Source organism: Schistocerca gregaria, chromosome 9, assembly GCF_023897955.1.
Source record: "Schistocerca gregaria isolate iqSchGreg1 chromosome 9, iqSchGreg1.2, whole genome shotgun sequence".
Taxonomy (NCBI): Eukaryota; Metazoa; Arthropoda; class Insecta; order Orthoptera; family Acrididae; genus Schistocerca; species Schistocerca gregaria.
In genome coordinates this window covers 182,476,993-182,489,386 of record NC_064928.1, presented here as the reverse complement: position 1 = coordinate 182,489,386, position 12,394 = coordinate 182,476,993, and the positions used below count along the sequence as shown (strand labels likewise).

The window sequence follows — 12,394 nt, the reverse complement described above, 5'->3', positions numbered from 1 at the left end:
CTTCAAGACTTTTGTATTTAAATAGACAATGAAGGGAGAGGGGAGAGGAGGGGTTGATTAATGATCAGAGTATAAATCCAAAAAAATATTGGCAAAATTAAAATAATCTGCCTGCAGCTACAGACATTTGCAGAAACTCAACTAGCAGTTAATTAGATCAAGGAGCTCCATGTGGAACTGTCTACCTTACAATCATGTTTTTCATTTCACCTCTCTCTCTCTCTCTCTCTCTCTCTCTCTCTCTCTCCCCTTTTCTCTCTCTCTGTCTATCTGCCCCTGTCTCTCTCTCTCTCTCTCTCTCTCTCTCTCTCTCTCTCTCTCTCTCTCTCTCTAATAATTTCTTCATGTCCTCAGAAAGGACTCATACATTTCAAAAGTTAAAAGTTTTGTCTTCTATATTGTATATTTCTATTAGTTAATGACACAATTTTTCCATTTTTATTGTTAACACCATATTTTGCATTAAAAGATATCAAAAACACCTGGCAGATGATCCTATATTTTACCTAATGGAACATACATTTCCTAAAAATTTAGAAATAACAAAGTGACATTCTTCCTTTTCATGTATAAATGTTATAAATTCATAGGTTCATACAAACTTACAAATAACAAAATACTTGATCACTAATCATAACTCTTAATTTTAACTGAATTGGAGACATAATCATATTCCCTGGTTTCTTTTGTTGCCATCATAAACCATGGATTTGGAGAAGCAGTCTCATTAACAGTACCTACAGAACAAATCATAGAAAGTAAAAAGTTAGTATGTCAATCTATTACTCAGATGACAAATATCTTAAAACACACAATTCCAAAGTGTTATTAGCACTATGTAAGAAATTTATCACATTAATATCCTACCAAAAAAGGTAATGTGCACAAATACTGCTCACATAGAAATGAAGAATGGAAGCTTCTTGATGTTCAACTGCTGACAAAGGAGACTAAAACTGCACTGAAAGTTATGGAAGATCTAAACTTAATCAAAGCAAAACTTAGAAAGATATATCTTGATGAGAGATGAATTCCCCCCCCCCCCCCCCCCCCCTCCTCCTCCTTGTCCCCATGCCATTCTCAAGTGGTATTGACACTTTGTAAGTAATTTATCATAATAATATTCTACGTGACAAAATATTATGTCCACAAATATTGGTCAAATCTGCTAATACAGGAGTAGAGAAGATTTTTGAAATTTAACTGGACATACACTGCATCACCTCAAGAGGAATTTGGGAGTGCAGCACAACAAAGGTCTGCAAGTTTCTGTAGTTTTATCTTTGAGCATGGCTATTGCATTTGTTTGAAGAGACTACAAGACAAATCACAAAATAGTTCAGCACTTTCGAAGCAAAATGTTTATTTCAAGATATTTGTCTTCTGCTAGAACTTATTACAATGAGTTCCCATTGTGGGGTTTCAAGTGGACACATTAAGATACCATAAATTAACTCAAATCTGGCTGACAAACTGTGTTATTCCTAAAGGGCACAAGCTGCTACAGGCCTCATGTAATGATTCAAAAGTTTATAGCCCCCACTACTTTCCAAATTACACATTCTCGCTGATTACAGATACACCTTTTATGCACGATTTTAAATTTTTTTCACTCCTTTTCAGCATCACTCTTGCTACAGATTACAACCTAAGCTACCGATCTTTAGTATGACTTGCACAATAACTCGTAAAAAAGCAATAATTCAGATAAAAGCTATCTGTTGCTATACAAAAAAGCATAGCTGTTGCTGCAATTCTGTTTTCTAACCTATTTACAAAGTCCTCTCTACTAATGCATTTGTCAGTCTGACTAACACTGTCTCTATTTCAGCTCCGGCACAGATCTCGCTCCCAGTTCCGAGTCCAAAACTACTTTAACACTACTCGAAGAAGTGGCAGACGACTCGGTGAGTCTACTGTTTCCACACGTGCGGTACACACTCCTCGGAGGAGGGACTGCGGGGGTGCGGCGCTGGCGGCGCCTACTGTCACGCGACGCCGCTGTCGAGGTGGGCCCTCTTCTTGGAGTCGGTCCTGTGCAGTCTCTCTGGCGTCTGCTGGTGGTCAGGCGTCGACTTGAGAATGTCTGGCTGCGGACCCGACCCGGACGCGGAGCCGTGCCCTCCCGTGCTGCTGCCGGCCCCTGTCGACGTCGTCACCTGCGACTGCAGCGTCGACACTGTTGCCCCGCCTGTTCCGCCAGGAGCCTGGGGTAAATGCAAGAGTTACTCTGTTAACTGTCCGCTGAATTACAGTTCTGCTAGGTGTTTAGTTTTCTAGCAAGAAGTTGTCCCCAGGGATGGAATTGACTTTTTGAAACTTCCTATATGACAATCTAGGTTAGGGTACCAGGTATCACATGCCGAAGCAGTTTACCTCAGATGGCCCTTGAATGCAACTACTCGATAAAATGATTTCAAATTTCGTGTGAACCACTGGAGTCTTGAAAAAAGCACAAGTGTTATAAGCCTAGTGGTTAAGTTGCCATACTGAAGGTTGTGGGTTCAAATACTGTTTGTTGTAATAACTCTTTGCCTTTACATATGTCTGCTTGTGTCTGTATATGTGCAAATGGATGTGTGTGTGTGTGTGTGTGCGCAAGTGTATACCTGTCCCTTTTTCCCCCTAAGGTAAGTCTTTCCGCTCCCGGGATCGGAATGACTCCTTACCCTCTCCCTTAAAACCCACATCCTTTCATCTTTCCCTCTCCTTCCCTCTTTCTTGATGAAGCAACTGTGGGTTGCGAAAGCTTGAAATTGGTGTGTGTGTGTGTGTGTTTGTTATTGTCTCTATCAACATACCAATGCTTTCATTTGGTAAGTTACAGCATCTTTGTTTTTAGATATATTTTTCCCACATGGAATGTTTCCCTCTATTTTATTCAAATCTGATTATTATTTTTATTCAGTTAATTGGCTCAAATATAAGTTGTTTTTGTTTTTAATCTTTCACTGTGTCACTTTAATCTCCGTATTAACAGTTTTATTTCCTCTGATTTTTACTTTCATCTGAAATTTCTGCCCATGTGATTTTAATTATTTTTTATGTATTTACTTTGATTTAATTACTTTCTGTTCATCATTTTATATTTTTGTTGATGTTACTGCAATCATTATTTCTATTACTCATTTTGAACAAATGTTGCATTATTTATGAAATTTTCATCTGTGGTATTTTGTGCACGGTGCAAGAAGAATTTAAGTTTTAATTGTTTGTGTGGGAGTTATCATCCAAACAAATGTTCAACTTGTAATGAAAAATAAATTTTGAGACTGTTGCACAACCAATACAAATAGAAAATGTTGTCTTTTCCTTTTGAGCTGACAGACTGGTATTTTCAAATATTTAAATATAATCATAAATAATTAATAAAAACTGGCATTCCAGTTCAAGCTGCTGGAGGAGGCAATGGTGTGTGCATGATGCTGTTTGCTTCTGTGAATATATGTGTGTTTTCTTATCTGAAGAAGCCTTTGGCCAAATGCTAAATGTGTAACAGCCTTTCTGAAGTGCCTATCTGCAACTCAATGTATCATCTTTACGGTGAGTAGCAATCTATTATTTTCCTAATTTTGTTGATATTCCAAACTGGAGTTTCCAGTGTCTGATCCAAAATAATTCAAAATACTTAAAATCACATGGGCAAAGATTCCAAATTAAAAAAAAGAATAAGAAGAAGAAATACTGAGAGCAAATTAAAAAATTAATATGATGATTAAAATGATATGACAGTAATTCAATAAAAAAAATGGTCACTGTAAAAGGTGTAAAAAACAGATAGACTACAGGCAATAGGGTTTGAACCCACAATCTTCAGTATAGCAGCCAAATTACTTAATCACTAGGTTATGGCACCATTATAACATTGGTGCTATTTTTAAGGCTCTAGTGGATCACATGAAATTCTGAAACTATCTTTCACCAAGAGCTCACCAGGGTGAATGGCTGCAGGGTGTGATACCTGTGCCCATAACCCACACCTATGTATGAACAGCTGCAAAGAGTTGAGCTCACCCACGGGGACATTCTTTGTAAAAGTTTTCCAACATTCTATTTTACACACAGTTGACACTTTTGAAAACATTCAGATGCTCTGCAGTAATGGCAATGTGGGCCACATGGTATGGACATACAACATTTCTGCTGACAATTTTTAACACCAACAAAGCACATGTTGGAAAACTTGATAAAGAAACTCATCTACTGTCCTCCCAGTAGTGTTCCTGCAGTGCCACTGTCACAGCTTCGCCATCAGGGCAAGCTTACAGTAGAATGTTCACTCTTTGTCTTAGACACGATCCTTATTTAACTGAGGAGCAAGTGTGTTACACATAACTGCAGGGAGAATTTACTGTTTCCCAGTATATTAAATCTGTCAGTTATATTGAGACTCAAAACGCTTCAATGGAAAACCATGGTGTGGATGAACCAAATGGGTTCACCAAAATGTAGGTTCTAGAAGACAGTAAATGCAGACGCAGCCAAAGGTGACCAGGCCACATAAGTCAACTTATGTGTGAGCTGCGCATTCTGTAACTTACACAAAGTCTATGTGATGCCTTTTTAGACAGTTTGGTCTCTTTGTACGTAGTGGCTGTGTGATTAAAGATGCATCTGTAAAGAACTGATTTGGTTCACAAGTTGATATCTGAAAACAACTGAAAAGAAGTTGCTTTCTACCAGTAGTTAATGTCAACTGTAACACCAGAGGGGAAAAAAATGTGGTAACAGGTTCTAGTCTCAGAAGGCACATTTACCCACTGATGACCGTGTGAACACAGAGAATTCACAGATTCGGACAGCAGAAAATCCACAACTTCTACATGAATCCCTTCTGTAAGATCTAAAAAGGGGGGTTTCATGTAGAATGACAATTAAATAAATCTTTATCACATTCTTTCATGGAAGTTTGAACAATGACAGCTGCAAATAGTAAGCACTGTAGGAATAATAGCTATAGTACATGAGGTTTCAGCAGGACAGTACTAAGACACACACAACCAACTAAACCTCAGATTTCTTGGAATAGTGTTTACATAGAAAACGTATCTCCTGATATACCCAAACCTCACCTTTTCTGGGGATATGTTAAGGATGCTGCTTATAAAAGTCAGCCTTGCACTACACCCAAATTGCTGAAATAAACTGGAGGATGTTTTGCTTCAGTTCATTGAAAAGTGTAAGAATGTGTGTATAAGAAAATGCACTGTCGTATTCAGTTATGTGACTCAAGTAATGGAGTCCACATTCAATTACTTCCCTACTGATAATTTTGCCATAAGCCTCTGTCTACAGTGTCTGCAACAGAACCAGGGGCATTGCACACAAGGGTATGGGTACAACAGTGCAGAAACTATCAATCCTTTAGCTTCTCTCCTCAAAAGAAATTTGTAGCTGAATTGATAATTTCTTGGTTGAAGGCATGTAACACATTATCTAGGACTGAAAGCATCAACAGAAGTGGAAATAACTTCAGGCATACACCAAGAAAATGTATTGGGACCCTTGCTGTTCATGTTGTATACTAATGGACTGGCAAACAACATTAATAGTAACCACAAACTTTTTATGTTTAATGCAGTTATTCATAATGAACTCCTATCTCAAAAAACTGCACAATTATTCAGTCAGATCTTGATAAGATTTCAAAGGAATGCAAACATTGTAAACTGTTACAGCCGTGAGCAACCAGCAAGCAGTGCACAGCGGATAGTGGAGACGCAAAGCCACCAGGCAGGGGAGTCACTGGAGGTATCGCTAACAACGAACAAACAGTACAGATGAACAAGTAGAGGATGATAGACACTACAATTGACCAAGACACCACATGAGGCAAGCAAGCAAGAACAGAGGTGATAAACATGGTGTGACAACAACAACGCAGGAACACTCCTAACAACAACAGTACTTATCTCGACATGCGGAATTTGAATGCAGTATGGCCAAGATGCACACACAAACTATGACGAGTACTAGACCACCGGGGTAGTATTGCACAGCCTACTAAGTACATGACTGTGGGAAATGCGGTTGGCTGCCGGCTTCACATGGTACAGAGAGTGGCACACTCGCACAGCAAAGCTCGCTGCACAACACACAGAAATGGAACGCACTACGGCTGAGATACACACACAAACTACAGCAAGTACCAGACTGCCGGGGTAGCACCCAATGGCTGCCTGAATACATGACCACAGGAAACGTGATTGGCGCGGACTTCATGTGGTACAGAAGGTGGCACACTCACATGGCGAAGCTCACAGTGCAGGTGTGCCAGAGCACAGAGACCCCTAGTGGGTATCCAGGTCCATACCCTCAGGCACGTATTCAACTTCTGCACCTTCTGACACCAGATCCCTCTCCCCCAGAACCTCTGCATAGGGTTGGAAACACCCCAGACAGTGGAATTGTGGGTGGAGGGAAGGAACACAGGGAGAACCTGTGTTGTCAACCACCCTCGGCTGGTTGGGAGGGCAGTCCATGGAATCCATTGGCCAGAAGAACGGGTTGAGCCTGGAAGAACTGTAGCTGAGCATCTGGCCAGAGAGTAATGGGCTCCTGGAATTCTGAAGCACACCCTAAGTCAGGAAGGCAGGGCATTGCACGGCACCTCTGATCCTTGTGGATGTGGGAAGGAGTGCTGACGTGCCTGTGGGGAGCCTGCGGCCATCGGCAGTGGGCCTTGTGCACACCAGAAGGAGGGGGGGGGGGGGGGGGGGGGGGAACGTGAGATGCCACGAAGGGATATGAGACTGGAGTTGGTGATGGTGGCAGCATCGAGCCCCTTCTGTGTCTATACCAATGTCACATGCCACCCATGGGTCACATCTACTGTGGCGGAGACCAAGTGACCTTGCCCCCATACAAGCGGGTCCACATGGCCATCCCTGGGATGTAGTGCTGAGAGGGTCGAAAGCAGGGCTCAGGAGACGATGGTGTCAGCAGACGGAGCAGGGTCTGTGGTTGCGACCCATGGAGGAGTTTGGCCAGACTATGATCATCAATAATCGTGGTGTGATAAGAGCTCGGGAATAATGTGAGGGCTGATGTGGTGGCAGAGGATTTGATCACTTTTGTCAGCTGTTGTTTAAATGTCCTAACCAGTTGTTCAGCTGTGCTATTGGAGGATGGATGGAACGGAGGGGTGAGGATGTGTTTGATACTGCTGGCCTTACAGAATGCACGGAAGGTGGCTGTTGTGAATTGGGGGCCATTATAGAAGGCCAAGGTATGAGGCAAGCCTTCGAAGTCGAGAACCTGAGCCAGGGACATGAGTGTGGCATGTCGTGGTGGACACCATGCGCACCACATATGGGTATCTGGAGTATGTATCCACAATGAGTAACCACATCGACCCCAAGATTAGGTCCCAAAAATCGAGATAGATCCGGTCCCAGGGCCAGCGATGTGTGGGCCAGGGTGCAAATGATTGCCAAGGACTTGCTGGGTGATGCACACACACCATGCACCCATGGACCAAGTGTTTGATGCCGCCATCGATGCTGGGCCAATACACATGCTGGTGAGCCAGTGCCTTCATATGGGACATCCCCCAGAGAAGCAAGTGTAGCTCTGGCGCAAATTGGGTGGGATGATCACCCAATGGGTGTCAGCCTCTGTGGCCAACAGAAGGACACCCGCCACAACTGAGAGCCTGTGTAAGAGGTGCTGCCAGAGGCTGAATTCAGTTTTCAACCAGTGAGTCAGATAGTTGGGCCACCTAGGGTCACATAGCGGAGAACCTGCCACAAAATGGGATGGCAGAGGCGATCCGTGCAGTGTGATGGGAAATCCGTCCCGTGTATCTTGGCAGGCCAAATCAATGTGAAAGCAGAGGACTTCCTGCTGGTCAAACTCGGGATCAGGGCTATGGGATCAAACTGCTGATGTCTGTGGTCCCTAGGCTTACACACTACTTAAACTAACGTACACTACGGACAACATGCACACCCATGCACAAGGAAGGACTTGAACTTCTGACGGTAGGGAGTAGGGGGGTGTGGAGAGGAGTTGCACAAACCATGGCACGGCGTCTCAGACTGCATGGCTATCCGGCAAGGCTGACAGGTGAGCTTATATCGGATAACATAAGTCTCATTGCGTAAGCAGATGCTTGAGCAGTTCGCTCTGGGAGGTGTGTGTCTGTGAAGCAAATTGGGCAACCAAAGGCTAGTGATCAGTGACGAGAGTGAAATTTGTGCCAAACAGGTAGATGTGAAACTTTTGAATGGCAAACACAATCGCCACAGCCTCTTTCTCAGTCTGAGAATAGTTCCTCTGTGCTGGGGATAGCATATTGGACACATATGCAATGTGCTGTGCTGGGCCATCCTCATTCTTGTGAGCCCCGACTACCCCAATATCATAGGCCAAAGCATCGGCCTCCACAACCAATGGGTGAAGGGGCAGTCTGGAAAGAAGAGAGATCAGGCAATGGGCAGACTTGAGCACAGTTTTCAAGCAGAGAAAAGCTTGATCACAGGCAGGAGTCTAGTTGAAAGGCACCCCTTTGCGACGCAAGAGATTGAAGGGCTGGGTAACTGGAGGTCAGATAAATCCTTGGGGCGGGGAAGGGAGTTGATGGCCACGACATTGCGATCTGATGGATGAATGCCCACTTTACTGAGCCAGTGCTCAGAATATTCTTCCAGTTGAAAGAAATTACACTTTTCCAGCCAACAGCATAAGCCTGTGGCCTACAGGGCATGAAATAAGGTACTGAGGTAGTGGAAATGCTCGTGGTGTGTACACCCAGTGACCACGATGTCATTGAGGTAATTGACACAAGCCAGGATGGGCTGAGTGATCTGCTCCAGGTACCTCTGGAAAATGGTCAGCACCAAGGAAATACCAAATGGAAGGTGCCTGTATTTATATAACCCAAAAGGCATGTTGATGACAATGATGTTCTGGAATTCCTCGTATAAGGGTAATTGGTGGTAAGCCTCCGCAGGGTTGATCTTAGGGAAGCATTTGCCACACCCAAGTTTCAACCAGACACTGTGCATTGATTGTAAAACCGAAATCCCCACATGGGTGAAAGGAGCCATTGCGATTCCTGATCACCACTAACGGAGCTGCCAAAGCACTCGCTTTCATGGGTTCAATGATGCCAGCAGCCTGCAGTCGATCGAGCTCTTGCTTGACTGCTGGACATAAGGACAGAAGAATGGGTTGAGTCTGGAAGAATTGTGGCTGAGCATCTGGCCGGAAAGCAATGGGCTCCTGGAATTCTGAAGCACACCCTAAGTCAGACTGAAATAGAGAGGCATAGGTCGAGCACACATCATTGAGGTCCTGGAACACGACGGCAGTGAAAATGACCTTAACTTTGTCAGAAATCGAAAAGCCACACTGTGTGAAAGCATCAAATCCAAAAATGTTTGAAGCCAAGAGATGGCCAACAACCTGTGGGGTCAGGAGCCGGGGAATGTGTTTATAGGTGGCCGAGACCAAGAACTGCCCGCAGAGGGCAAAAGAACCATCACTGTATGTGACCAAATACCCAGAGATGGGAGGCAGCTCCGAGGAACCCACGCATGTATACATCGTCAGAGACAGTGACCAGGAAAAGAACATCCTCGTTAAAAATGCGTCAGTGGGGCATCCAGGGGAACAACTGATTGCAGTGTGTGCATGATATACCGACGTCCTGTGGGTGAGGGGTAGGAGCAGTTTGAGCAGCTACAACATTCAGATCGGAAAGGCCATCTTTCTGACAGAGTGTGCATGTCTTCCAGCAATGGGGACAGTCTGTGCAAGAGTGGGTGAAAAAGCACTGCAGGCAAGACAGAAGTGACCAATGTGACTGCTGATGAGGGGCGACTGGCGGCACTGAAGCCAGAGTGATGTCGGACAAGGAGGAGTCTCGATGATGTTGCTCTCTGTAGGCTGTACCATGCCAACAGCATGAGGGAGGTGGTCATTGGGAGGACTCTACTGCTACCACCTGGGGCCTCGTCATGAGATGCACATTCGCTGCTTGGTCGATTTCCAAGGATTGGACTATGCACAGAATGTCTTCCAGCGAGAAGTTATCAAGTTTCAACACTGCCATGCGGACCTCCAGATTGGGTGCCAATCGAACGACGACATTGCGAATCAAGGAGTCTGCATATGACACCTTGCAATGCTGACTGGTGCATTTGCAGCTGGGACCCTGTGAGCACGTAACTGAAGAACTGTATGACTGACTGGGCTGTTTATAGTACTGGTGGACCTCAAGCTTAGACACAATGACATGGTATTGCTAGGAATAGTAGTTAGGCAGCAGCACACATATCTCGTTAAAGGAGAGAGCCATGGGGTCTGGCAACAGTGCCAACTAGCAGAGCAGAAAGAATGTGTCTGGGGATGCCCAGGACAAGAATAAAGACCACTGTAGGGAGTAATTGGTGATCTGAAACACTGTGAAATGTTGTTTCAGATGATGCAAGTATGTTTTCCAGTCTTCCTTAAAGTTATTAAAGGGCAGAAACAATGACGGACTTTGGGAAGCATCAGAAACCAAGACACCCAGGAGCTGGTGTGGTAGGTTGTCCCGTGCCATGAATTTGTCCATCAGCAACTGCAAGGATTGCTGTAAGACATCTAACTGGCACTGCTGCTGCTACATGAGCAGCTGCTCTTGCTCCAGGAGACAGACAAACTTAGCCTCCATGCTACTGAACCTCTTTCACCTCATCGCCACTGTCACAGCCACAAGTGAGCGGTGCATGGCACAGAATGGAGATGCAAAGCCAACAGGCAGCAGAGCTGCTGGAGGTATTGCTAACAATAAACAAACAGGATGGGCGAACAAGTAGGGGATGGCAGACACTACGACCAAAATGCAGGGACACTCCAAAAACAACAGTATGTATCTCAACACATGGAACTGGAATACACTACGGCCAAGATACACACGCGAACTACAGCGAGTAACAGACCTCTGGGGCAGGGTCGCTCAGCCACCTAAATACATGACCGCGGGAAATGCATTGGCCCTGTACTTCAAGTGGTACATAGAGTGGTGCACTCACATGCTGAAGCCACAGCACTGGTGCAAGCCGGAGCACAGAAACCTTTAGTGCGTATCCAGGTCCATACCCTCTTGTGCACATTAGCTTGCGCACCTTCTGACACAAAGTAAACTAGCATTCAATGTTCAAAAATGTAAACTATACACTTCTTAAAAATAGGAAAAACAATACACTATCACTTCAATATTTATGAATCGGAAATGGAATCCTATAATTCAAACAAATGCCTGGGTCTAACAATTTGGAAGGATATGAAATGGAATGATCACGAAGGCTCAGTCACAGAAAAAGCATGTGGCGAGCTATGGTTTATTGGTAGGATACCAGGAAAAAGACAGCCAGTAAAAGATATTGCTTATAAAACACATATGTGACCCATCCTAGAACGCTGTTCCAAAGTGTGAAACCCATACCATAAAGTATTAACAGGGAATAAAGAATTTACACAAAGGTGGGTGCTTTAACTGTTCACAGGTTAGTCTGATGCATGGGAGAATGTCAACTTGCATCTCATTCTCACAGTGACCACAAAAATAAAATGAGAATAGAAAATTCCTGACAGATTAAAACTGTGCACCAAACTGAAACTCGAACCTGGGATCTTTGTCTTTATCAGGCAAGTGTCTCTAGCAACTGAGCAATCCAGACATGACACACATAGTTTTACCTCCATCAATACAGCACCTCCTACACTCCAAACTTCACTGCAGTTCTCCTGCATACCTAGTAGAAATAACACCCCCAGAGCAAAGGACATTGTAAAGAAATGATTGAACCATAAACAAGGTGGTTCTTTATAGAAGAAATCTTTCAATCTGCACAGTGGTGTGGCCTGTTTCGAAACTTCCTGGCAGATTAATACTGTGTTCCAGACCAGATAGGCAAAGGTTCTGGGTTCAGAGTCCAACCTGGCACACATTTTTGATCTGCTAGAAGCTAGAATGTTCCAAGTCAGTTTTACATTCCAGGGGTTGTTTGCATGATAAATTGTAATGGTATAGAATGATATGCTTTACATGCACATCACAATTTATTTTGTGGTCATTTACAAGTGAGGTCTTTATTTACTTTAACATACAAAGGCAAGTTAGTAATTCCAACTCATACAACAATGGAAATTCCTTTGTGGAACAGGACGAGTTGTCAAGGCAAAATCTTTTCAGTTTGCTATAAGATTTTACTCTGTTGTAAGTCACACATCTTATATCACTGGGTAATTGGTCAAAAATTTTGGTTGCAAGTGTTGTACATCCCTTTTTGTGCTAAAGACCACCTTAATGTGGCATAATGAATGTCATTTTTAGGGTTCTGTACCTCCATTGGTAAAACTGGAACACTCATAAGATCATTTTGTTGTCTGTCTGCACAACTGT

General features: G+C 43.7%; 1 protein-coding gene across 5 annotated transcripts in view; it reads right to left on the bottom strand.

The window, feature by feature from the left end:
• Positions 1-210: 210 nt before the first annotated feature.
• LOC126291754 (uncharacterized protein CG43867) overlaps positions 211-12,394 on the bottom strand; it is a 518,693-nt gene continuing 506,509 nt past the window's right edge. For all 5 annotated transcript variants that reach the window (XM_049985431.1, XM_049985433.1, XM_049985432.1 and 2 more), the window contains one exon: positions 211-2,207. In XM_049985431.1, the coding sequence (XP_049841388.1) occupies positions 1,989-2,207 (219 nt within the window). In that variant the 3' untranslated portion in view covers positions 211-1,988. The remainder of the gene's footprint in view (positions 2,208-12,394) is intronic.